Raw genomic sequence first — 26,819 nt, 5'->3', positions numbered from 1 at the left:
TCCCGTAGCTGAATTTGCGTATCTGAAATCGATTCCCCTCCCCCCCCATAGTGTAGACATAGCCTAAGTCTCCACTCCTCAGACATCTCACCTCAGTCTCCTTGTTCAGCCCATCCTAGCCTCCCCCTATGGGCACACTCTGAGTCCCAGTTTTCCCCCTGACTCCCAGTCTTTCCCCTTTCCCACACCCAGTCCCAGTATCCTTGTCCAGCAAATCCCAGTTTTCCCACTCCAAGGCTCCTCAAAATTGGGTTCTCCTCCCATCCCCTCCCTGTCTCCTTGTCCCTGTCTCTGTGCCTGGCTATTCCCAGTTTTCCCATCTGAACCCCAGCTCCTTGTAAGATCTGTATCTCCTCCCCCACCACACACACTGGTTCTGAGTCTATCTTCTTGTCCAGGTAACCCCAGTCTCCCTCCACCCAGCTCCCCCTCCATCTCAATGTTCTCTCCCCCTGCAAGCCAACTGGCTCAAAGTCTCACCTTCCTCCTCTCCCTCCCCTGCAGTCCCAGTCTTACCAGACTCCTTGTCTGAATTTACTCCTTTCCCTCCTGTCTGTATTTGAATCAGTTGGCTTACTCCTCCATGACATCTTGGGGGCACTGAAAGGAGAGACTGGTGCCGTATTCTTAGTTCCGGTGACTCGCCCCACCCCAGCCTGGAGCAACCATTACAGGGAAAAGCCTTATGAGTCCACATAGCCCTGAGTTGAATCATGGGCAGTTGCTCTGTGAGGATAGCACATGATGTGCAGTTTGAGTAATATTAGGACCTGGGAGGGGATAGAGGACAGAATCTTTGGACATTTTAATTGATAAGCTCCTGGAAGTCTCTTCTGAGCATGTGCAAGCAGTGATTTTTTTTCTTTTTCTTCCAAGGGCTTATAACTGGGACAAATTTGGGTGGATTTTTCACATGGATAGCAAAAGGCTCATCTCTGACAAAAGGCCACCCCCTGCTGCCAAATTTCAAGCCCTTGCTTCAAAACATGGGGATGCTAGATCATTTCTAAGTAAAAGTTGCAATAATTTTTTAACATGGGCAAAACATTTTTTCATAGCCTTATTTTTGGAAATGGCTGAACCATTTTGGCTGATATTTTCCAACATTTAACCTGAGGCAGATGCGAGGCATGCAGAATTTCAGTCCAAATGGTTATAGTTTGGCAAAGTTCTAAGCAATTGAAAACAGCTCTTCTAAAGGGACATGGTGAGGGGAGCCTTAATAATAGGCGGTGTGTGCTACAAGCCCCACCTGCAATATAAGAGGCATGTTTTAAGTACAGGAGCAGAAGAGAGCTTTGTTTTCATGAGTTGTCCTTACTCCTAAAAGTAGATCCATTTGTTTCAATGGGACTAATCATATGGCTAAAGGTTTGCAGGCTGAAGCCCCAGATAACCATCCAAGAGCTTGGACACTTATACCCAGGCTAACCACAATTATGAACCTTCTGGTGTTTGCCAATACTGGAGGCAAAGTAAGTGTGTTGCCAAGTTTGTCTCCACCTCAGTTTTCTCAGACTTGAGAACTGCAATTCCTGAGTGTATCTCCCTGGGGGTTTTGCCTATTGGCAGGGTATTGCATTGCCATTAGGCCAGAGAACTGTTGTCATTGTGGTTTGGAAAACCTTATCACTTGTTCTTAAGAGAGCATAAACTAGCAGCTTGCTTGGTAAACACTGAAGATAGTGCTTAATAGTGTGATAATCCCAGTACAGAAAGGAAAATGACATGTTTGAGCCTCCTTAATCATCTACATAAACTAGCATTGGGTCTCCTTGGAGCCATGCAGTGTGCATAGTGAGCAAGCCTTTTAAAATAATTTAAAATACTCAATTATATTCCAGTTTCAGATATATGCAGAGGGCTGCACTAACATCAGTGGGGAGCTGTGTGTGTGTATCTGAAGTTGGATGATGGTCCATTGTGGTCAGATTGTATGCTGTAAAACAGTATGTTCAAAAGATGAGCTGGGCACTTTCTAGCAAAGTTAGAGACATGGTCTTTGGTCCAAAGAGCTTACATTCTAATATAACTCTTACAGTGAAGATTTGCACTTTAGTTTAAATATGATTTTTTTTTTAATCTGCTTTCTATCTAGGATTTTTTTTTCTTTGGCCCAAATTGTTGTGCTTAAATATGTGGAGCAGTTATTTTATCATATTAAGGTTTTGGGGGAAATTCCAGAAAAATGGATATTAAAAACATAGGGTCAGATTCTGTTCCATCTCTATAGATGTAAATCCAGATGAACTTTATTACTCCTGAGGGAATTCTGTGCCAAAAATTAAAAATTATGTGCACAATATTTTAAAATTCTGCAAATTTCATTTGTCAATAAATGGGGCTCCAGCATGGCAGTGGGGAGCACAGGCCACTGGTTGCATTGAGGTGGGAGATCACCCTGAAGCCCTGACCTCCCCTGGTACTGGGACTCGGCAGTGAGGCTGCACCTGACCTGTCACAGTGCAAGAGCTGGGCCTGCCCCAGAAACACCGCGGGGCCCTCCCGCTTTGTGCCAGGTGCACCAGGTGTGGGTGGGCAGGCTCAGCCGAGCAGGATCCAAGCGTGGAGGGGCTTAGTGTGGGGTGAGAGGTTTCTGTGTGGGGCAATCTGGGTGCAGGCATCTCAGTGGGAGATTTGGATGCACGGGGTTGTTTGGGGGTTCCGAGTGCAGGGGCAATGGAACTCTGCAGGGATCCAGGTGAAGGTCGTTGGGGTTCAGCAGGAGGGGTCTGGGTATGGGAAGATGAGACTCGGCAGGGGGTAGGTCTGGATGTGGGGGGGTGCTCACTGTGGAGGGGTCCAGGTGTAGGGGGTAGGGCTGGTCAGGGTGAGGGTTTGATGAGCCTGATTAATGGGTGAGCCCCAGCTGCTGCCAAGGGGACACCACATGCTGGGCTCCCACTCCCCCCCATGATTCCCCTATCCCCTTTTCTTCTCCATCCCCCTCCTGTCATTTCCACATTCCCCTCCCCCTAGCCTATTCCATCCCTCTTTCCTCATTTCCCCCAGCCCCCCCTCCCCCCCCAACCCTACTGCAGCACACAGAAGGGGAGCACAACTGACATTAGGACCCAAGAGGCAGCATTCAGTTGCAGTGTCAGCAGAGCTCAGAGACAGCCTCCTTCAGGTGGGCAGCTCTGCACTTGCAGAATTGGGGGAGGGGTGGTGGCAGTGCACATAACCCCATGTGGAGTGTGCCCCCCCATGTCATTTTCTGCAGGGAAGCACAGGAATTGAGGGGGGGGCTGTTTTCTGCGAGTGAGCAGTCACACAGAATCCCCCCAGAAGTACTTTATTAAAGCCTGTGGAGTTACCCCAGACCTACACCAATGTAATTGAGAACAGAATTTGGCGGCTGTTGTGGGTTTGGTTGGTTGGTTTTGTTTTGACATCCCTTCCTACTGGGCATGTTCTTCATCAGAGAGCTCAGTGTCTTCAGCTCTGTTCCCTCATCAAGGAGTGCTTGCTAGCTCCTCTCTGCTCTTAATATTCTGACAAAAACTGTTTTGTAGGCTAAATAGGCCTTCAGTTAAGTCTGCAAAACTGCATTATGTCCTGAGTGATATCTCTGCATTCCCATCAGTAGTTTTGCACAGGTATGACTGATGGGAACTTAGTAAACAATTCTGAGATAATGTAAAATAAGGATTGGAATCCAACTCACTGTCTCATAGCTATGCTGGTTCTGGAGGGCTAACAGAAGTAGAAAGCAGTATAAACTTACAGGGCTGGATCCTCAGCTGATGTAAATTGGCATATTATAGCTCCATTGACTTCAGTGGAGGTACGGATTAAGCCAGTTCAGAACTGGGCTCATTGTCATTAAAGAGAGCTGCTCTGATTTAGAGTAGAGACACGGAGCAGGTCTGTGGAGTGAGAACATGCCAGTTTTACAACCTCCGAGTATAATCATGTGTTAAAGACTAGGACTGTCCTATTCATGTGAAGTATTATCTGAACATACGGAAATATTGATCTGGATTTTTTTGTCTTTGTTTCTTTGCAGGGGCGTATAGCTTGTGCCAATGTATTAAGTGACCTTTATGCTATGGGGGTCACAGAATGCGACAACATGTTGATGCTCCTTGGGATCAGTAATAAAATGACAGATAGGGTAAGGTCCATGTTGATTACTGTGAAACAAATGAACCCAAATAACTATACCTGCCACAGTGTGTTACCCTAAATGATCATTTAGCTTTGCCGTACACATGTTAATGTTTTTTTCCTCAAAGTTTTGGGCCTTTTTAAAAAGGGACTCGGTGGGTGGTCTCATAGGATGCTACACCTAAGAATCAGTCACTTGCATATTGATAGGACTTCTGTGTTTTCAGGACCAGCCTGTCGGCAAGCACAGCTCTTCTCTGGCTGCCGTTTTCTGCCAGTACTTTAGTTGTCTTCTCTCAAACGGTGTCCCTGTTCCTGCTCAGCCCTGCACAGTAGGGGCCTGAGACAGCTCTTGAATACCATGTTGATAGATGTGGTATAAGAACTTGTATAGGTACTCTCTGGGGTCTTTTGTGCCAGCTGATGTAATGCTTCCTTTGAAGCACTACTGATCGGGTGCCAAAGAAAGTGAGGTGGATTTTTGGAAAACACCAGCACCTGTGGCAGATGGCAGAGCAGAAAAAGAGCTGCCCTCTTGGAGGAAGAAATGACCTGGGACCCTGTGGGTGCTCAGCTGGGTGGGATAGTGGGAAACAGAGAACAGAGAGCAATCTCTTTTTCAGGGGCCAAGGGCCAAATTCCACTTTTTCCTATGGCACTAACATCCTGTGGGCTGCCCCAGATTAAACAGCAGGATGTTCTGAATTTGCAGAATTTTCTTCAGTCCATAAGGAGCAGAGACTTGGATCTATGCAATCCTTGGTTCATGTCCCAGCTTTTTTAGCTCCTGTGTGACCTTTTGGGGATGTTCCTTCAACATTTTACAAGGAGCTGTGAAACCATGACAGTACTGTATGGAATGTCAGTTGCTGGAGGCTAACTTTTTTTAGGGCTTGATCCAGCTTCTGCTGAATGAGAATCTTGCCCTGGACTTCAGTGGGAGCTGGATTGAGTTCCTAATGCCCTGATCCAGTTGTGAAATGAGTAGACACTGCTTATATGAAACTCTGACCTCTGTACTTTGATCTGTAGGAAAGGGACAAAGTGATGCCTCTAATTATCCAGGGTTTCAAAGATGCAGCAGAAGAGGCAGGAACATCTGTGACTGGTGGCCAAACAGTGTTAAATCCTTGGATTGTTTTAGGAGGAGTGGCCACTACAGTCTGTCAGCCTAATGAATTTATAATGTAAGTTAAATCACTGAACAAAATCGCATGGTGCCATATTAAAGGGTTAAATAAAGGTGTATCTTCCTTTTTAATACCATATCATGTTCTTTATTTTAATTTCTCCTGATGAATAAAGATGTATTTTCTCAGCATTTGGGTACTCTTGTGATGGATACCTTAGAGATATCTAAGATTGCTGCCAACATCTCTCTTGCATTGGTTTGCTTTTTCAAAAAGCGTGTACAGTATCAGAAATGAAACATTGTGCTCATATATGCTCCTTCAAGAGGCGGATTTAAGCTTTGGAACCTTTAGATCTCAATGATAGTTGGGGATGGAGAGCCTGGCTTCCTAAAACTGGTTAGGATGCTGATTTTTTTAAAATGGTATCTGAAGTACCATATTAATGATAGTTAAGAACACAAGAAATGTCACACCAGTGCTGTGCTTACATCTTTCAGGCTGTCCGTTACCTTGTATCCAACATTAGCCAATGTTGAATGCTATGGAGGAAGGCATCAACCCTTCCCTGTGTGGAGTATTATGCCATAAGAAGGAATTTCCCCCTGGCCACAGCTGGTGATTCAATGTATGCCTTGAATTATGAGGACCGATAACGTCCTTTGTTTCTTCTGTCCTAATGTACCCAACAACTTAATAGAAAAAAACGCATGATCTTATGCAACTGCAGGCACTGTCCTTTATATGAAGATCTTATCTCCTTTTAAATATATTCATAAGCTCTCTGCCTCAATAATATTCTGTGACAATGAAATCCACAGGGTAATTATATAGGAGTTTTCTAAGTTGTATAGGTCTTCTAAAAATATGAATTTTACGTGCAATGGAATGTATGGTATTGTGAAAATATAATTTCCAACCTAATACTCCTATTCAAGTGTAAATTTCACTTTGTAATTAATGTAGGAACGCTTTGTTTGCAGGCCAGACAATGCAGTGCCAGGAGATGTACTTGTGTTGACTAAACCCTTGGGAACGCAAGTGGCTGTAGCTGTCCACCAATGGCTAGATATTGTGAGTAAACTGCTTAGAATGGGGTGAAGTGTCTGTGATATTGTGTGAAGGGCCACAACATTTTGAAATGGGAACGCTCATTAGTTTAAGTAGTATTTAAGAGGATTGCTGTCTTATCTCTCTCCCCACACCCTGTGTCTGCCTTTTGTGTTTAGATTACAAGTTCTTCCAGGCAGGGGTTGTCTGCTACTCTTTGTTTGTACAATGCCTAGCACAATGGGGTCCATTTTTTGGTGGTCCTTAGGCACTACTGTACTAAACAAGATTAATAACAAAAAAAAATGGATCTGGATGCCTGTCGATGAACAAAACAATGACTTGACATCCTGGGTGAAATACTGGCCCCATTGACTTCAGTAGGGCCAGGATTTCACCCAATGTTCATGGACTTTCTGTATATGGGTAAATGGAAATATCTCAACAGTCCATTTATTACACTTTGAGTTTAAGAAAATATCTATAGTTGCACTATGTATGTGGAAATATTTCCATGTGTTACTTAAGGCAAACATGTAGCTACCGAGCTGAAAAGTGATTGTAAAATTGGCATCTGTTTGTGATTTGGCTCTCACTGTAGGTCTTCAGAATTACCACTGCTTAGTTTGCATTTTAAAAAGAAGCGTTTTTACTGTTATGGGGACTGCAGAGCCAATAGGCTGTCAGAAGAGTGAGACAATATCTAATTTGCCTGGGGTGTCAGCCACTAAATTGCCAGATGAATTCTAATTCCAGAATCTCTGTGGTTAGCAAAAGGTGGGTGGGAAACTAGCTTGATTTTCCCCCCCCATGGAGCCTAGGTTGAGTCTGAAGAATGGGCAGCTAGAAAAAACACTTATTTTCTCTTTAAATTTGTAAAAGAAGATCTAAGGTCTGATCTTGCAATCTGCGTAGCTGCAGAGGTCCCACCCATGCCAATCAGATCTCAGGATGGCGGGCCTGAGAGAAAGTACATAATGTGAAAGTCATTGGTGGGAAATAAATATGAAACAGCAAGATGACCTTTTTATGGTCTCTTTTCTGACCAAAATCTCACTTATTGACATGTTTCACTGACATACAGACTCACAAATGAAGGCTATTCTGAAGTGCCACATATTTCAAGTACTTCTAATTTTCCTTGACTGTCAACCAAAGCACTTTCTGCTGTGAAAAACAGAGGCAGAAAGGAAATTGATGTATATCTTTAATTGTGAGCAAAAGAAAAATTCTGTTGAGGTTGCACCACCTTTTTTGTTCTCTTTTTTTAAAAAAGAAGAGAAAACAGAGATTACCCATCATATTTATCTATATATAAAGCTTCTAAAGGGGTATTACTTTATATTATATAAATAGATTCTTTGTACCAGAAAATGCTTTGAAGAGAGACTGCATGGTACAGCAACTTTTGTACAGGGAAGAAAGGAAAGCTTGAATATGGAGATTGATTACAGAGTAAAAAGTGAGCTAAAACATTAAATGTGGTAAAGAAGTAATGAAAGTTTCTTGCAGAGTATAGCTATAGGGATAATGAAGTGGAAGGATGCTGTATTAGGAAATATGAGTGGGCTTTGTGTCATTCATAGGCAAAAATGAAAAGGAAGATTTTAGAGTGAGAGGTGAAGATAGGAAATGATGCAGGGAAGATCTGCAGCCCACATCTGCCTCCTTCAGTTGTGTAGTCGCAGGGAGTGGAGCAAAGATTGAAGAGCATGGAGTGGGATTGCTCTGACTTGCAGATATCTAAGATGGGTCAGTACTTGATTGGGAGAACTTACAAATGAAACTGTGTGCTACAGGAAGGGGTGATGATATTGGTAGGTGGAATTCTTTTGAGTCATTACCAAACCAGTGCTCCAGCCTAATGGTAGAGGTAACTGTGCTACTGAAAGTACTCTCCTTCAGATATTGGTTAATACCAATGTCCACTAGTGGTTATTAATGATTGTATAGATCTTCTTATAAGAGTGTTAATCACAGTGTCCTGACCAGATTCCAGCTTGGATAATTATATTTTTATCTATTCCAATTCTCTCCCTTGGTTTTTCATTGCATACACTTTTCACTTCCAATCTTAAGCCTGTTTTGTAGTGTTGCTCTGAACTGTTTGAAACAAATCAACTGTTAATCTAGATGTAGCATTATTTCCAGTAATGAATTAAGTTATCTCTGTTTGAGTATCCATTCATGAAGTGTTTTGGGATTGTTTGGGATGAAAGGCACCATATAAATACAAGTTGTTGTTAGCACATGATGTTAGAAAGGGATGGAATGTGGAGTAAATCTATGAAAACGTTTGGGGGGAAAAAAGCAGGTAACTTTAAAATGGAGGTGAACCTTACAGGATGATATGATCCCAGCTTGCTTAATGAGAGCATGCTCTCCCCTACAGTGCTCAGAACTGAGGGAACAATGAAAGATCATTTGAAACTCTTGCTGTCAGTCCTGAGGGTTGAACTCTTGGGTACTGGTGGCCCAGGCTTCCTGGTGGAGAGTTCCCAGCTGTGGAATTATTCCCTTTCTTTGTCCAAAAGTGCCTTGGTTTGCTAGATATTGGTGCATGTTGTAAGGTGCATCTCTTTTAATCCTGCACAAGCTCTGTCTGAGGGAGGTATTTAGAGGATAGATTACCCTACTGCATCTTCCCACAGAGGGCAGTGTAAAATGTGTACAGCACTTAAATGTTGTATCTAATAAATCTTTAAATACAATGCCCTATGAAATGCAATATCTAGGCACAACAGGGTGATCAAATATAAATGGAGAAACTTGTTTTATATTTCTGCAAATGTAAAGACACATTAGTAAAATATCATTGACTTTAAAATGTTAGCCCTTTAAAAATTAAACTAAACATTCAAGAAGTGGAAGTACATCTTGGATTAAAGTTGCATACATCTGAATGCATTTTAAAACGCATATCCACAAAACTAAGAAAATAAACTAAATAAATCATGTCTCTCCTCCCACCAAATAGCCAGAAAAATGGAATAAAATAAAGCTAGTGGTAACTCAAGAAGATGTGGAGTTAGCATACCAGGAGGCAATGATGAACATGGCAAGGCTCAACAGAACAGGTATGAAGAATAAGAATGCCCTAGAGGTCTGGGTTTTTTTGGTTTTGGGTCGGTTTTCCACATTTAATTTCAGCTGTCTGCTGTGGGGAAATAAGCTACATCAGCTCAGCCTCTCATCTTTAATATGTTCAATGTTCATGAAGCAAGATTAAAAAGACCCCTGTTAATTATATAGCAAAGGCACAAATGGTTCTTGAGATGAATGTTTTCCGGGTGAGTGAAGTAAATAACATGTGAGTTAGAGCAGCGGTTCTCAATTGGGGTTCTGTGGTCCCATGAGGGGCTGTGAGCTGTTTCAGAGGGTCCATGGGGCCCTGAAGCCTGGAGCCCCAAGCTCCAGCACTTCCCACAGTACTAAAGCCCAGAGGTGCCGGGCTGAATCCTGGAGCCCTGCTGACCCCCTCAGGGCTGAAGCCCCAAGCCCCTGGGCGAAGTTGGAGGAGCATGGGGGGGTGTTGCTCCCCCGAACTGCAGTGCCTTATGCAGAGTGGGGCAGTCCTGGGGTCAACTCCACCCCCCCCACACCTCCTCCTGTCCCCCAGCACCCCTAAGGCCCCACCCCCTGGCCAGAGTGGAGGCTGGAAGCTGGAGCTGAGCAATGCAGGGCAGCTGGTGCCATGGAGTGGGCAGCCGTGGCATTCCCCCATCTTCTGCTGCTGGTGTCTGGGATTGCGGCTGCTCCGCTGCTCCCAGCCCCATTTGACTGCTCATGCAGCCAGTAAGCAGGGGTACCTGGCTCCGGGGCTGGCAGAGCTCTCGGGGAGCAGCAAATGCAGGGGGGCCCCTCTTGGCTCACAGCCCCTAACTACCCCTCTCCTTGCACCCTCCGCTACCCCTTGCCCGCATACAGCCCCTAGCTACCAACAACCCTCATTGCACACAGCCCCTAGCTACCCCCTGCCTGCACCCTGAGCTATTTTCAAACTTTTTGAGCTAGCATTCCCCCCTCCAAGTCCCCGAGTTTATAATTTTTGGCTGTGTCCCATCCCCGTCTCTCCGCCCCCCCCCCTCCCTCTCTCCCCTCCCCACAGCCCAGACAGGCTGGGTGGCCTGCTGAGGTGAGTCAGGGGGTGGAGGTGGCATTCTCTTCCCTGGGCCCTGCCAGGCACAGCTGGTCCAAGCCCCACCGGGCCTTGCTCCTGCAATATGGAAGTCAAATTATGCTTCTACCCAAGGCGCCCTCCGTCCGTCTCTTCCTCCCCCTTCTCTCCCCCCCGCACCCTCCCACCAGCTGGGCCTTGGAATTTTTTATAGAATATTGGGGGGGGGCCTCAGAAAGAAAAAGATTGAGAACCCCTGAGTTAGAGAATATTTTAAAGGGAAATTGTGGTCTGTGCTGCTGCTGCTTTTTTTTTTTTTTTTTTCCCCTCCCCCTCCCACCCCGCCACCCCCCATGATGCCTAATGAAGCTCTGAAAGTAGGGGCAGTCAAAACTTTAAATTTAATTTTCACAAAAACTTTTCAAATAAATGATATTTTTCATTTATTTTTAATTCAAAATTTTATTTCAGGATCTTTCCCTTGTGCCAACCCCCCCTCCCCATTCTCATTTTCTTGCTTCCCTGTCTCCTCCCTTTTTCCTGCTGGAAAAAAGTGGTGTGTCAATTCTTTCCTTTAGTGTTTAGGGCTTTTTGCTTTTTACCATAGAAATAGCAAGCAGCGTGACACTATTTTTTGTTGGACATCTTTTTGGAGGGGGATAGAACTGAATATGGGAGTTTTTAAGCTTTAATTGAGGGTGCTGGGATGCTTAAAAACTCTTCTCCTCTCACTTTCTCAGATTTTACTTCCCTGGTACTTGCCCTCCCATTCCAAGAAAAAATAGACTAGATGACCTGGATTTCTAATATAAAAAACCCCTCTCAAACCTTGTTCATACATCAGAAAGTGCTTAAAAAGGGCAAAACATTTTTCTCACTCCCCTTTGTAGGTCACCTTCAACAGCATTTAAATGCTCTTAACTAAAGCTATTGTCCTGCATGTGGAAGTTCCTTTCTACCGGCCAGGAGCTTGGCAATTACAAATGCCCAAGGATTCCGTGAATGCCCTGGTGGGGAGACTGGAACATTATGGCGTTGGCTCTGCTTGTCTGTCTCTACTGCCTGACCTGTACATGCTCTCTTCTCTAAGCCCTCGGAATGCAAAGTGCAGGTCTCATGTTAAAAGTTCTGAAGTAAATTTTTTTGAAACCAACAAACCAATTCAATCTGAATCTCAACTTTACAGCTAATGGGCCAAGCCAAAACCCGGGGAACTCAACACCTTCATCCCCAAACGTTGGGTAAACTTGGATCTGGCACCATTAGCATGTTTTATTTAACATGCTCATAAATATAATTTAATTAAAAATTATATTTTGCTGTATTTAATTACACTGAAAAAAACACTGTCAAATCAAATGTTTAAAGGGAATCTGCTCAGTACCTGTGAATTTCTGTTGTCCCTATGTTTTAACTGACTTTTCCACTGAAAGATTTGAAGCTTGATGGTTTTTGTTAGAGCAGGGAGGTTAGATATTTATTTTAAAGGTCTGTAACACCATTTTAATTGTCTCTGTCATACTCTATAAATGTTACTTTCCCTGTTTATTTTTTCTTGTCAAGCTGCTGGACTCATGCACACTTTCAATGCACACGCAGCTACAGATATCACAGGATTTGGAATCCTGGGGCATGCACAGAACCTAGCCAAACAACAACGAAATGAGGTGTCCTTCGTTATCCATAACCTTCCTGTCCTAGCCAAGATGGCTGCAGTTAGCAAAGCATGTGGCAATATGTTTGGCCTCATGCATGGGACCTGTCCTGAGACGTCAGGTGAGTGACTTATTTTTTCCCTTCAGAATTTCACATTATTCCAAAGGTGTAGCTACAAACACCATGTGTTGAGTTCTAAATGGTGTTACCAGGCTAGTAAGAGTGTTAGCCATACAGTTGCTCACAATTAACTTTTTCAGCCTGTGAACAAACCACCAAGCTATTTTGAATGTGCCTCTCTCCTCCCTTATGAAATACTGTATTTTAAAAACCTCTTGTGGGGAATATCTGAAACATTTAGCATTTACAATTCAGATGGTTCTGAATTTCTTTAAATCCTTATTTCTTATTACAGATCAGTGAATATTTGAATATGTACATAGCTAGCACTGCATTTTCTCAAAAGTAACACTGCCTGCAATGCTACTGCCAATCAAATATGTATTTTGTATTTTTCTTTTATAAATCTGTATGAATTTTAGTACTGGATTGCCAACCCCAGAGACTGAAGCCGTCACTCTATCTAGCACAAGCATCAACTATGCAGGTTTATTCCCCCACTGTCCTGTGAATGTGTCGCAAACCTGACCTGGAGATACTATTGCTGGTATTGAGAAAGGAATTCAGTCTCTAAGATCCATTCAATACTTAGTCTCTCTAGAGACTGTCAAGTAAGATGCGGCTTGTAGTGATGATTTTGTCATATTTGCATTCATCTATTAGAAATTAGGCTGATAAAACCAAATTCATTTCACATAAGCCTCTAAACAGCCATCAGGTGGCAACAACTGTTGGTCACTACCTCCTAGAGGTGCATTTGAACTGGAGACCAGGAGGTAAACAGCTCTGTATCTTCTTAATTCCCTGGCCATACAGCCTCTCAGAATAAGAGCTCTGTTCTTCTCCTTGAAGTTTCTCTCGATACCTCATTTTTCCTCTTGGTCTCCCCTTGTTTCTTTACTCTCTCTTTTACTTTTTGTCACCTCTCCTCTTCACCCTCTGCATCTCTTGTCTCTCTTCTCTCCAAAAGTATTATTCAAGTTCTCTGCAAAAAGAGGGCCTCTGAAAGCAAAACATAGTCTGAAGATCTGGAAAGAGGTATCGCAATGAGAGCTATAAACTTTCCCCTAGTCACAGTGAATATGCAACTTACTGTAATATGTTCAATTGTTCTTTAGCCATAGGTGTTTAAAGAGAAGCTCTGTCCTGGGGAGACTTTGTGGCTCAGATGCTTAGGATATGGAATATGATCCCTTTCAAGAGTTCAAATCCAGACCCAGTCAGTACAGGTGAAAAATATTATTCTTGGTGGACAGATATCTGCATAACAAACACCACCTCAGATGGGACTAATTGCCACCTTAGTTAGCAGTTGCAGAGAGGCCAAACACTGCCTGGGAATCAGAGTAGCAGCCGTGTTAGTCTGTATCCGCAAAAAGAACAGGAGTACTTGTGGCACCTGTGACGTTGTGCAGTCTATATGGTTTATAAAAACTTGATAATAAGTCAATATAATGTAACTGAGATAGTTTTAGAGAAAATACAGTAATAAGTGAATGTAATGTAACTGGGATATGCTTCATGCAAAAGGTCTCTTGTAAGGTATCATTACAATGCTTATAATCTACTGAGTAGGATCATCTGATTTGTATAAATGTACCACTCTTGTATCTAAAACTAGAAATATAAAATGTAACTCTGAGGGCCTATTGTAATTGTGTAAAGTGTGGACCATTAATGATGGTTTGGAATCTTGATGACTCCCATTGTCTGCAGATGGCTGTTTACCTGTGAGTCTCCCTGTATATGTGTGTGCTGGCAAGTGAGTAATGAAGTCTTGCAGTGACATGTGATCATGTCACCTGACCTGGAATCCATCTTTAACCTGGTGCTTTTCCAGTGAGGGGGGGTGGAAACCCAGAGGGACAAAGGGTTCCCGCCTTATGCAAAATATATATAGAGAGGGGTGGAACAGAAGAGAGAGAGAGAGGAGCCATCATGAAGAATCCCCTAGTTACCACCTGAGCTGCAACAAGAGCTGTACCAGGGGAAAGAATTGTGCCCAGGCCTGGAAGGTGTCCAGTCTGAGAAAAACTTACTGAAGCATCTCTGAGGGTGAGATTATCTGTATTCAGTTTGATTAGGCATAGATTTGCGCATTTTATTTTATTTTGCTTGGTGACTTACTTTGTTCTGTCTGTTACTACTTTGAACCACTTAAATCCTACTGTCTGTATTTAATAAAATCACTTTTTATTTAGTAATTTACTCAGAGTATGTATTAATACCTGGGGGAGCAAACAACTGTGCATATCTCTCTATCAGTGTTATAGAGGGCGAACAATTTATGAGTTTGCCCTGCATAAGCTTTATGCAGGGTAAAACGGATTTATCTGGGTTTAGACCCCATTGGGAGTTGGGCATCTGAGTGCTAAAGACAAGCGCACTTCTGTAAGCTGTTTTCAGGTAACTTGCAGCTTTGGGACAGGAGATTCAGACCCTGGATCTGTGTGGAGCCAGACGGGAGTGTCTGGCTCAGCAAGACAGGGTGCTGGAGTCCTGAGCTGGCAGGGAAAACAGAAGCAGGGGTAGTCTTTGCACATCGGCTGGCAGCTCCCAAGGGGGTTTCTGTGATCCAACCCGTCACAGCACCTTAGAGACTAACAAAGTTAGTCCTGTTCTTTTTGCCTGGGAATGGAGACTGAACTGAACTGCCTTACTCTTTGAGGCTCTTCCCTCATGAGTGAGAGGCTGTGGTATAGCACTGTGCAAAAACTTGCACTGGTATATCCTGGCCCTTGCGCTATCCCTGCTCCGTGAATAGAGCACTTCAGTCTCGGGGCTGTCCATCCCTCACCTGGGGCCAGCACTGTCTTTTCCTAGAAAAGATGAAACTCTGGGAAACAAATTAGGTGATTCATAAGGAAGGTGTGTCTCTTAAACTCTGTTGTGAATTCCTTTCAATTGGCTTCTCCACAATTATTTACATTCAGTGTAGATGTGGATGGATGTTGCTTGAATACCTCTCGCCAGTTTTACAGGTATTTATGGACTTGGATTTGACAGGTGTTACAGGACATGTGAGTTGGACTTTATGGATATGTATAGCATTTCCTGTATTTACTTGCAGGATAATTGGAGCAGTTACCCATTGTTTTCTTAAATTTCCTGAAATATTACATCTGTAGCTTCATATTTTGCAAACAGATTTTTGTAGCAGAGTACAGCAAATGATGGAAAGCACTCATAACCATTGTTTCTTGAGTATGCACCAATACCAGTGTTAGGGTGACAAAACTTTAATAACCAATAGTAGACTCTACATTAGGAGTTGGTGATGTATACATGGGGTGGTGGTGTTCAGATGAGAACTGTTTTCAGTGGAAACTTGCAAATAGCCTCAACTCATGACATCTCTCTAAAGATCATAAGGTAGATTTATCACTGGCATATTATAGCAGGATAGGCAACTAACAGGAGGTGCTGAGGGGGAAAATTGATAAGTGCAGGTTACTTCCTTGCACTTTTATTAATCATTTGTCCTGCTATACTTCCCACCACTCCTCCCTTTTGTCCAATTGGTATGCAAGTTGTTCACTGAATGCCAAATGCAAGTTATGTTGTTTTATTATTTAAACTTATTCTCTGACCCATTTGCATCACCAATGAAATCACTGTTGAATTTGAACCAGAGACTTCCATGGGAATAGCACTTGCTTCCCCAGGGGTTAATTTGGCCCATTATGTTTGGAGTAGTTTACACATCATGGTGTTTTTTGCCTTTCTGCTTTTGTTGCTTTTGATTAAAGATAGACACAGGGGAGCGAATATCTTCAAATGCCTGGGAGATGTAGGTGTTTTCATGTGTAGCAGACATCGTGAGTCCACACACAGCACCTAGAAATAATGTTTATATATATATTATTTTTAATTACCATTACTGTTTAAGGCTGCAAAAGAAGTAGCTTTTCAATTAAAGATAGTTTCTGTTTCATTTCAGAGTAGCAGCCGTGTTAGTCTGTATCCGCAAAAAGAAGAACAGGAGTACTTGTGGCACCTTAGATTTGTTAGTCTCTAAGGTGCCACAAGTACTCCTGTTCTTCTTTTTTCTGTTTCATGTAATTTCTTTCCCTTCTTGCCTATATGGGAAGAGCATGTTGTACATGAAGATACTCAGTATGCACAAAAAAAATCTAAAGTCCATGGCATGCTAGTAGCCTGCAGCTATACCCCTATAAGCTGTGATCCATAAGATTTTACAAGATGAGTAGGATTGGCACACTTTTACAAGAGCTCAAAGAAACTCCTGTGTACTGCTGGGATTTTTGTGGGTGATTCAGTAGATGGTGCTCTTCTCCCAGAGTCTCTTCTAAATCAGTGACCTGCTATGATGATAGTGGGCACTGTGCTGCTGGATGTGCCATCCTAAATTAGATGTAAGACCCAAAGTCTTTACTATTTCTGGTCACTTAAGATACTGTGGCACTTTTCATAAGAGTAGGAGTGCCCTGGCTAAATTCTTCAGGGACTATCCATTTTCTGTACCAGAGGGTTGTGTGAGATTGCTATGTATCGAATGCGGTAGTTGTTTTTAACATATCAATTCCTATATGTGTCTTTCCTACCATCAGGTGCTGTGAGGTTTGATTAGTAAAATCAACTTATTTACAGAGCTTTTTATGGCACTTATTGCCGTAGTATCTGATCATTTTACATATACTATTAGATTTGTCTTCACAACAGCACTATGAGGTGGGAAGTATTTTCAGCTTTTTACACATAAGAAACAGGTGCAGAGAGATTAATTACTCTGCCCAAGGTCCCACAGGAAGAACCCAGATCTCAAAAAATCCATTCCAGTACCTTTCAATGCCCTGAAAAAGGATGGTCTTGCAAGTAATAGTTGGAAGAAAGGGGTTGAAGAAGTACCACAGTATTCCTATTTTTCTTAAGTGAATGTAAAATATGCTGTTTTCATTAGCAAACAATATTATTTTCAATCAATAATGAGCGTGTGGGAGAGGGTTTTGTGGAGAAGACTGTATATTTGAAAACGGTATTCACATAAGCAGCCCTACTAAAATCAGAGAGACTAACTGAGCAAGACTTGTAGGGTCAGACCTAGACATAACTTTGGGTCACATTCTGACACCTTTACTCACCTTGAACAGCACCTTACTCTGTGAGAGGTTCCAGTGAACTCAGTGGAATTATTTGAGGATTAAGGTGCTATGCACATGGGAGTCAGGGTATCAGAATAGGGCCCTTTATTCATCCTAATGACTATATGTGAATTTTTAGTAGGGGTGAGTTGCAATATTTGTTATAGTTTTGCAATGCCTTTGTTGTGTTTCAATATATCTTTTGTTGTCCTTAGCATGTTGCTTTTTCACTAACTTTTGCAGTGCTTATTTGGTTACACATTATTTGTTACATTTATGGATATAGTAAGTTTGATGTTTCCCAGTGACAGCAGAAAGCCTCCACCAAATCATCTTTTGCTGTCCTTATTCTGTCAGAGAAACTATGAAGCCAAGAAGAGTTTGCCTGAATAGGGGCTGCAGGGTCAAGTTCTAAATGTTTTGATGTTGAAATGCAACCAAAAGTTAATGTGCTGATCCTTTTTCTTTGCAGGAGGTCTCCTTATCTGTTTACCACGTGAACAGGCAGCACGTTTCTGCGCCGAGATCAAATCTCCGAAATACGGCGAGGGTCACCAAGCATGGATTATTGGGATTGTAGAGAAGGGCAATCGTACTGCCAGAATAATAGATAAACCACGAATCATTGAAGTTGCACCACAAGTGGCCACTCAAAATGTGAACCCGACACCTGGTGCCACTTCTTAATCTAGATAAAATAGCTATTTGTTTTGTTTTTAAATAGATCTATTCCTTTATCATCCTACAATTAAAGAACTGTAAAAAGAAAAAAAAACTTCATTGTGTCTGCACATCTGATGGCCTTAGGTCAGTTTGAGTGGATACAATTAATAAAATAAAATCCATTGCCTTTTTTTCCTGTTACATTAACTGAAGATGCACCTAATCTTGAGGCAGCTTCTGAGTTGAGAATTATATTGTTATCCAATACTGTTGATTCATTTTGAATCTTTAGACACTTATCTCTTGCCGCATAGGCTCTTTTTAAAGGTGCTTTCACGTAGCACAGACATTACCAGTAGTAGTGTCAAATAGCAGTGTGTGTCCTTTCATTATATGTATATTTATCATTGTCTAATTTTGGATGCCTTGAATGATATTCTGGAAAGGCAGTAAATTGATAGGTGACACAGTGGGTATACTCAAGTAGTAAGAGGGTTGCATGATTACATTCAATCTTTGATTTGTAAAGTTTAGTTTTACTCAACAGCATCTACAACCCTGGACATTGCTTGGTAGCACACTCTGTTAAACAAGCAAGTGCTAACTTTGCATGGAAAGCACTTCATAGTTGAAGGAGAAATTTTAATTTCATTATTTGTAGACCTGACAATATTTACTGTATTATCAATAATTGTTTTCTTTATTGATAGTAAGGAAAAAATAATAATTGCTCAGTTTTGCAACGTGATTGGATGTGCTATAGTGCAACAAAGGAATTGCAGACCAAAAGGAGTTTTCTGTATAATATTCATTTACAATTCACTATATAATTAACTACACAAATAATTTTTAAATATAATCACTTTAAAAACAAACCTCTGTTCTGTGGATGGTAGTGTTTAATACATTTTACATTTTGTATAGTGATTACAAACCTTTTTTTGTTTCTTTAAAATCAGCAGCTGTTTAGTATATTTTTAGTATTTTTGTTCTTTGCTCAAATACCTTTTGTGAACGCTTCTGTGATCTGTGTTTAAAATCTACATTGCCAACTTTGCAGCTTGAACTTAAGCTTGTTATTCAAATAAATATTTAATTTTTTTTATTGCTCTTGTATAAGCGCATGACGTTTTTTGATTTGTACTTAAATTACAGGGATGGAAAATGTCCTACCTGCATTTTTTTAAAAGTGGAATTATTAAAACTTGTTCTTGCCCTAATAGGTAGGTTGTGATAGGTTGTTCCATACAGCTTGACATCTCTTGTGATATCAAAGTAGTGGGATGAGTTGATTATCTAAAAGTGTCTAATTCTTTTTATTAAGAAGCTTAAACTCTGGGATGATTTTTAATCCTTTTATCCATAAGTTAGCAGTTAACTCTGTGCTGTAAAACACCGAAATGAGATTCCATTTAACAGTGGAAGGAATGCATCATGCTGTTTATCTAAAAGCTTACCTGCCTTCCCCAACAATGTTAGGCTGTGTAATTGTACCCTAGGGTAAGGAACACTACTAATAACTATACCAGGAGGAAGAGCCCTGCATATACTTAGTTTAGCTGCGCTCTATCACCTTCCAAAAAGAGTGAGACTTGCACCCTATACAGCTCTCTCACCGAATAGAATTCAGTGTACTTTGCTGAACCAGTTGCTTTAAATGTGTTTGCCAGATTGTTGTATGGAGTGTTGTAGCCATGTTGGTCCCAGGATATTAGAGACACAAGGTGGGTGAGGTAATATCTTTTATTTGACCAAAAGGTACTACCTCACCCACTGGGTCTCACTAACTGATTGAAATTCAGGCTGGGAAGTAAGAAAATCTGTGATTGTTGTTGTTGCAAGAAATGTGTCCAGGAGCCACCCTCAAGAATATCAAGGGTTGTAAACTAAGAATCTTAAATAAGAGTTACCATAATCATTAGAGATGAACCTGGCTTGTTCATCCAGCAGATGCTTAAAGATCCGGTCTTGTTTCCATTGAAATCTTTAGCAAAAATCCCATTGATTTCAATGGTAGCAAGATCAGACCTTTAGTGGCTACTCTAGAAAACTTTGGTCTTGTTCTCCCCACTGCCCCAACCTCCGAAGATGAGCATAATTTCCATTGATGTGAATGGGAGCTGTGGGTGCTCAGCATTTGTGAAATCAGACCCAAGGCACCCAAAATCAGACTCCAAGGTCAAAATTTTCTGCAGTGCTGACCATCCACAACTTCAGATGAAATCAGTGGTAACTGCAGGTGCTCATTTGTACTGAGGCTGAGAGGGTCTGAAATGGGGCACCCAAAACCAATTGTTATTGCAAAAAAATTGGATCTAAATCTCTGGCCATTCTGTACGTCCTGTGGTCTACACAAGGGGATTGAGACTCAGGGTCTGGCTTTCATTAACTTGCTTTTTGATTTTGGAGAAGACACTTTACTTTTGTGAGACAATGGGGGTGAGTTAATATCTTTTATTGGACTACTGTTGGTGAGAGAGACAAGCTATCAAGCCAACAGAAGTTGGTCCAATAAAAGCTATTACCTCACCCACCTTGTCTCTCTAATATCCTGGAAAGGTACAGCTACAACTACACTGCATATTTTACTTTTGTATCAGTTTTAACCAATTGTAAAATAATTGTCTCAGGCATCTCATTTAGGCTAAATAAATATTTATAAAGCGCTTTGCATTCCTGAGAGATGCTGTAAGTGTAAAACTTGTTATAAAGATCTGTCACATTTCAGACCAATGATTGACATGAGACTGGCCTTGAGCAGAAGAATGCACTGTTTTGTGGATATTTCTTGTTACACTGGTTAGTTGACCAGTCATCTGAAGGGAACATTTCACATTTACTGAAGATAGCTTGAATGTTAGAAGAGATCAACATCTTAGATAAGGACGTGTAAGGGTAGAATATTTAAGACTAACAAAAGACGAAGTGTGAATGAAAATCTGCAACAATCAAGCAGTCACATTAACTTCTTTTTCATTGAGAACCTTTTTTACTGACCTTTCAGAGAAGCAACTTTCTCCTACCAGTGCCTTATGTCTTCTAAACCTCTCATTTTGCAGTGCCTGACAAAGCAATCAAGTTGTTCTAACTGTCAGAATTTGCATTCTGAAGTGGAAGTGCAGCGTTATCCTTAGTCAGAATTGATATGGATATTATTTCTAATTGAACCATTCTAAACTCCAAATGGGTGATTATTTAGGTGACAATAATAGAGCACTTTACAACTAAATCTTGCTAGAAACATGTAATTTGTATGTCACAGGTTTTTTTGTTTTGTCTTGGTAAATGCAGATTGTAACTCAAACAAAGCAAGAAGGCTGTAGACATTTAAAAAAAAAAAAAAAAAAAATACTGAGGGCATGCTCTAGTGTTGTGCCTAGGACAAAGAGTTAGCAACTCCTGAGTTCTAATCATTGCTCTGGCACTAACTTCCCATGCAGTTTTTAGCAAGTTGCTTCAGGCCAAATTTTTCAGATGTGGGTGCCAAAGATAATGTATGATTATGCATTATTTTGAAAGCCAGATTCCATCAGCCAAATACACAAAGCCATTTGTACATGGTGTACATAAGCAGAGAGAAATGCATTCAGTTTTAAATGTTCAAACTTCAAACAAATATAATCAAGGGGTGAAAACTTCTAGGCAATAAAAAGGGAATGCACAAGCCAAAGCAATTAAGTTGGAAGGCAAAGTATATTACGTTTAAAAAAAAAAAAAAAAAAAACTAGCATTTTAAACTTATTTTCAATGTCTCCAGAGCCTTTTGCTGTAAAGATGACCCAAAATGGGAGAGGAGTTCTTTTCTTTCTTTACGATGTATAAAGAAGTTGAAAGGTTTTGTCAATATAATTTTTCTGCTCTGTTGCTGCTGTTTGCTAGAGATTCAGGTCTTGTTACCCTCTTCTTCCTGGAAGAATTGAAAACAGGATCATGACATGAGTCCCAGGGAAGTGAAACCTGGGCAACTGCAAAGAGAAGGGATGTTTAGACAGATTGTTGAATACTTTATTTTGTTTCATTGCTTTTTAACTCGTATCTAGCAAACAGTTGGGAAGAATGACCTCTTTGTTAAATTTCCATCACGTGGGTGTGGGGAAAATGCTTCCATCCTAGTTCTTTGGTCCTTCAAAGAGACCAAAACAGGGAAGTTAAGAATGTATTTAATATTTCTGAGGTAATAAGAAAAAAGTCTTTATCCTTCTATCAGGCCTTCTCTATTCATCTAGATTTCTCTACCTATGGCCCTATCACCATTTGTTCATAAAGCAAAAAAGGCCAACCATTTTCACTCTGTCCAAGTTACTGATAAAATAGGCAAATAAATTGAAACCTCTGGTGTTGAGGACAAACCTTCATATGTTTAGTTTGGTGTGGATCTATCACCTTTAGGACAAGGGTTGTTTGTATTCTTATTTTTAATAATTTTGCTGCAGCAGCAGCTTCCTCTCCACTATAGTAAATGAAGCTTTCAGGAGACCATATCTTCTGTATTCCAGTTCTGATCTTAATGTGGATTTGAATAGTCAATCAAGATGTTTGCTAAATTATAATATTGTACATTAGGCCTATTCCTGCACTGCTGTAGAAATTTTGATCATTCGGTTTTTATTACTTTTGTGATTTAATGAACAGAAAACATTAAAGCTAAATGCAAAACAGCGATATAAAAATGTTCTATAAAATTCAGAAAAATGACAGACATAGCAGTGGAAAATACTTATCAAAACCACTGTCCCTGGTAAATGCCATTAACTTCAATCGAATGCTTTTGGTGGCCTTCATCTATTTTTTTTTTCTCTTACATTCCTTTTTCTATATTCAGAATGTTCAAACTGTACATCGGTATATCTTGTCACTTGGCTATAAAAATAACTTATTCCAGCCTGTTTTGTTTATTAGGCTAAGATTCAAAAATCAGAATTGATTAATCACCTAACCTTCTATCATATAAATATAGCTGCTATAAAACAAAAAAATCTATACAATTCCCCTATAGTTAAAGAATCTGAATATGCCACAGGCTGCAAGAATCTATCAAAAGTACTAGTTATTCTGCAGAAATGGTGTAGAGCAGCAAGTTACTGCAGTGTTTGGCATCAATACTATATTTTTGTTACTGAAAAATGAATGTGTATAAAGTGCATTGGCTATGTAATGTACTAGTCCACAAGTTCTCTCAAACTGAGGGACACATCCCGGTCTGGGGTGGTGAGGATCACCATCCTTTTTTATACAGTGTCTAAAAGATGTACTCTATTTGAAACAGGAATTATTTTGTGAACATTCTCTGGCCTGTGTTATACCGGAGGCATGACTACATGATCTCGGTAGACCCTCCTGGTCTTGGAATCAATGAAACTACAGCTTTATAGATGTGGTGTCCCCAAACTGTTTTTCTGTTGTGACAACATTAAAGGGCGTGGTAAAGGCTAAGAACCACTTCACCAGCCAGTATTACTACTGCTCTTTCTGCATGACAAGGCAGCCAGAGGTAAGGAGATATTAACAATTCCAGAACACACAAGATTCTAGTTTGTTTTTGTTTTGTACATTTTCTAGTCTCCTGTTCCTTGACCAGTTTCTAAACTGACATAGATAAAACAATACTAAACTGCATGTAGACAAACCCTAAATCAAAAGGTTTCTCTTTGTTTCACTTATTGTTTCCCATTATACAAACAAAACCGTATAAGCAGCCAGCAGGAAATGTATTCATGCAGGCAGCATGAGCACTTATCTACACTACTAACAGCACCATATTAAGGGATCCAGATACAATAGTCATCCCTCATTCCAATTAAAATATATTCCATTTTGTAGTTTAGATGGGACCTTAACTGTGTTCCCAAACAGTGCTAAACATTTAGAGATGACCTTTACTCATTCTTGAACATGGCCAAGGCTTCAGCGCAGTTCAGGAACACAGCTAAGATTCCATCTACATTACAGCATAAAGCTGTATCATAAACAGATCCTCTAATGCAATGCGACTTGTAATTGGGCCTTAATAATCAGAGGTTTATTACCCTGGTTTAGTTTATGTATTCAGGTCAGCCGCTATGGCTTCGTTTCAGTCTCTATAACAGCCTGCTGCTTACTCATAACTAACGGTGTTTTCCTAGAGCGGAAGGGAGAGAAGCCTGTGTTTGTTGGTGATGATGAAGGTCTAAGGCAGTGATACTCTATAGGTGGCCAGTGGGCCAAATATGGCTTGTGTTTATAATTAAATTCATGAATACTGATGTGCTGCCTATCATTTGCCTATGACTTCCTTAGTAAGTAACTTACTGGCAGTGCTTAATTTGTAATGAACGAGGTGCCACAGCTCAGACCCGGCACAAATTAAGCACTGACTTGGCAGCCAGAGAGTGGTGGCTGCTGATCGAGCACCCAGCTCTGAAGACGGTGTCACTGCCAGCAGCAAGGCAGAAGTAAGGGTGGCAATATATGCCACCCTTACTTCTACCCTGCTGCTAGCGATGGCGCTCAGGAGCGGCGCCAGGGTTTTTGTCGCCCTAGGCGGGGGTCCTTCTGCGCTCCCGGTCTTCGGCGGCAATTCCGCGCCGGGGGGTCCTTCCGCGCTTCCGGTCTTTGGGGCACTTCAGCGGCGGGTCCCGGAGCGCGGAAGGACCCCCCACCACAGAATTGCCGCCAAAGACCCAGAGCGCGGAAGGACCCCCTGCTGCAGAATTGCTGCCCCCCCAAATCCTGCTGCCCTAGGCGACTGCCTAGGTCACCTAAATGGAAGCGCTGGCCCTAATGGCGCTATCTTCAGAGCTGGGTGCCCGGAGAGCATCGGCTGCTGGCTGGGAGCCCAGAGGTACCAGGGTTATGAACTGCCAAGCCTAGAGGTGCCGGGGCAAAAAATGCTTACTCGATCTTAAGTTCTCATGATAGCATTGGCTAAGATTGAACTAGGACATGGAGCCAAAAATGAATGTGAGCATAAGTAAATGTTGCAAAGTAGACAGTGAAAACTGAGCTTTTAATCCAAACTGGACAGTGGATTTTCCTTTTGTTATGGCACCTCATTTAAATGCAAATCCTTTGTGTTTAATATGCCAAATCACTCTCTCTGTGTGTAAGGTGATCAACATGAGGTGCCACTTTGAATCAAAGCACAGTAACTTCAACAGGGCCTATCCTCCTGGCAGTGTTACAAAACGTGACAAAATTGAAAATCTGAAGTCTTCGTATCACACTTCAAATGTCATTCTCACAACATCAGCGACTGTACAGGAAAAAGAAACAGCCACTTCTCTTCAGGTAATGTTGATACTAGCTAAAAAGAAAAGGCCTTTCCTGGATGCCAAGCTTGTGAAGGAGTGCCCATTGGAAATGCTGGAAGAGCTTTTTGCTGGAGCTGAAAACAAATATGACATTGTGAACCACGTGAAGGCAAGTTCCCCTGTCCGGTTCCACGGTACGGTGAAGATTGGAGGCAATTTACAAGAATTGTGTCAGCACTGCTTTCCGATTAAAAAGCCCCCGCCAAATACATGTCTTTTGCAGTAGACGAATCAAGCAATTTAGGTGACACTGCCCAGTTATTGCTGTTTGTTAAATTTTATGATGGTGAAATTTTCAAGAAAGAATTTTTTTTTTTTTTTGCTTAAAAGCATTAGAAACTTACACCACAGGAGAGATCATTTTTGAAAAGCTAAAAAGCTTTTTTTGGGGGGGAAAAATGGTTTAGATCTGCAGAAAGTAAACTTGCTTGTTACAGATGGAAGTCCCTCCATGATAGGGAAAGAGAAGGGCTTTGCTTCATGTCTGGCAGTGATACACCCTTCATTAAATACACTTCGCTGCGTCATTCACCAGACTGTCCTGTGCGGTAATTTGTCTGGGGACTTGAAAAAAACAATGGATACTGGGATGAGATTCGTGAACTACATACTCTCAACTTCTAGCTTGCAACATCATCTTTTTAAAGTTCATTTACAAGATGTTTCAGCCAAATACAGTGACCTGTCGCAGCACAATGACATTTGCTGGCTAAGTAGGGGGTGCGTGTGAGAGAGGTTTTGTGCGCTTCAAAAAGAAATGGAATTTCTTTCAAACCACAAGACCAACAAGGCTTGCAAGTTCCTGGAATTTATGAATGGTGTCCCCTCTATGTCACAGGTAGCTTTTCTGTGCGATATTACTGGTCACTTGAATTCCCTCATCTTGCAGCTCTAAGGCCGTGCAAGCAGTGTCGGGGATCTGTTTGAAAACGTGTGCCATTCAGAGGAATCTTGAAATCTTTCAGACAGACTGAACAGGAAAGATGTTGCACTTTCCCACATTGTGTGTTGTTGCTACAGATGAAACTTTGGTGAAAACGATGCAAGAATTTCTAAACTATCTGATTGAAAATTTTAAAATGCGAGTTGAGAATTTTAAAATTCCAAAGGATTTGCTTTTATTTGTTCACCATCCATTTGTTGTCTCTGCCAATGGAGCTTGCCATTCTGAAGCAAAGAACATTCTTGATTTGTGATTTCTGGACTCAATATGCTGAGCAGTTTCAGAATAGCCAGAATCTAGCCATCTATCTTTTAACGATGTTCAGATCAACGTACCTCTATGAATCTGGGTTTTCTACCATGAATATTATAAAAAACCAACACCACGATCACCTGACAGATGAGCATCTTCACCAGTGCATTTGCCTTGCCCCGACCTCCTACAAACCACTCTTCACAAAGCTTGTCAGATATCATCCATGTCACCTCTCCCATTAGACATTGCCACAAACACAGGTAATAATTTTGATTTATAAACTTTGTTAAAAGATAGAAACACTAATACTTATGTTGCAATCAAGATCTTTGGCAGCTGACGGTTTTTGTTTTTTTTTGGTCAGCCTTCTGCGCAAATGGCCTG

General features: G+C 41.4%; 1 protein-coding gene across 1 annotated transcript in view; it reads left to right on the top strand.

Moving 5' to 3' along the window:
- Positions 1-19,064, top strand: part of SEPHS1 (selenophosphate synthetase 1) — a 28,279-nt gene extending 9,215 nt beyond the window's left edge. The window contains exons 4-9 of the mRNA XM_034765079.1: positions 4,010-4,117; positions 5,143-5,297; positions 6,224-6,314; positions 9,268-9,367; positions 11,971-12,183; positions 17,758-19,064. Of these exons, the coding sequence (XP_034620970.1) occupies positions 4,010-4,117; positions 5,143-5,297; positions 6,224-6,314; positions 9,268-9,367; positions 11,971-12,183; positions 17,758-17,972 (882 nt within the window). The 3' untranslated portion in view covers positions 17,973-19,064. The remainder of the gene's footprint in view (positions 1-4,009; positions 4,118-5,142; positions 5,298-6,223; positions 6,315-9,267; positions 9,368-11,970; positions 12,184-17,757) is intronic.
- The last annotated feature ends 7,755 nt before the right edge of the window (positions 19,065-26,819 follow it).

The sequence above is a fragment of the Trachemys scripta genome, chromosome 1 (genome assembly GCF_013100865.1).
Source record: "Trachemys scripta elegans isolate TJP31775 chromosome 1, CAS_Tse_1.0, whole genome shotgun sequence".
In the NCBI taxonomy this organism is placed as follows: Eukaryota; Metazoa; Chordata; order Testudines; family Emydidae; genus Trachemys; species Trachemys scripta.
Note: the sequence above shows the minus strand (reverse complement) of the source record. Positions and strands in the feature narration are given on the sequence as shown.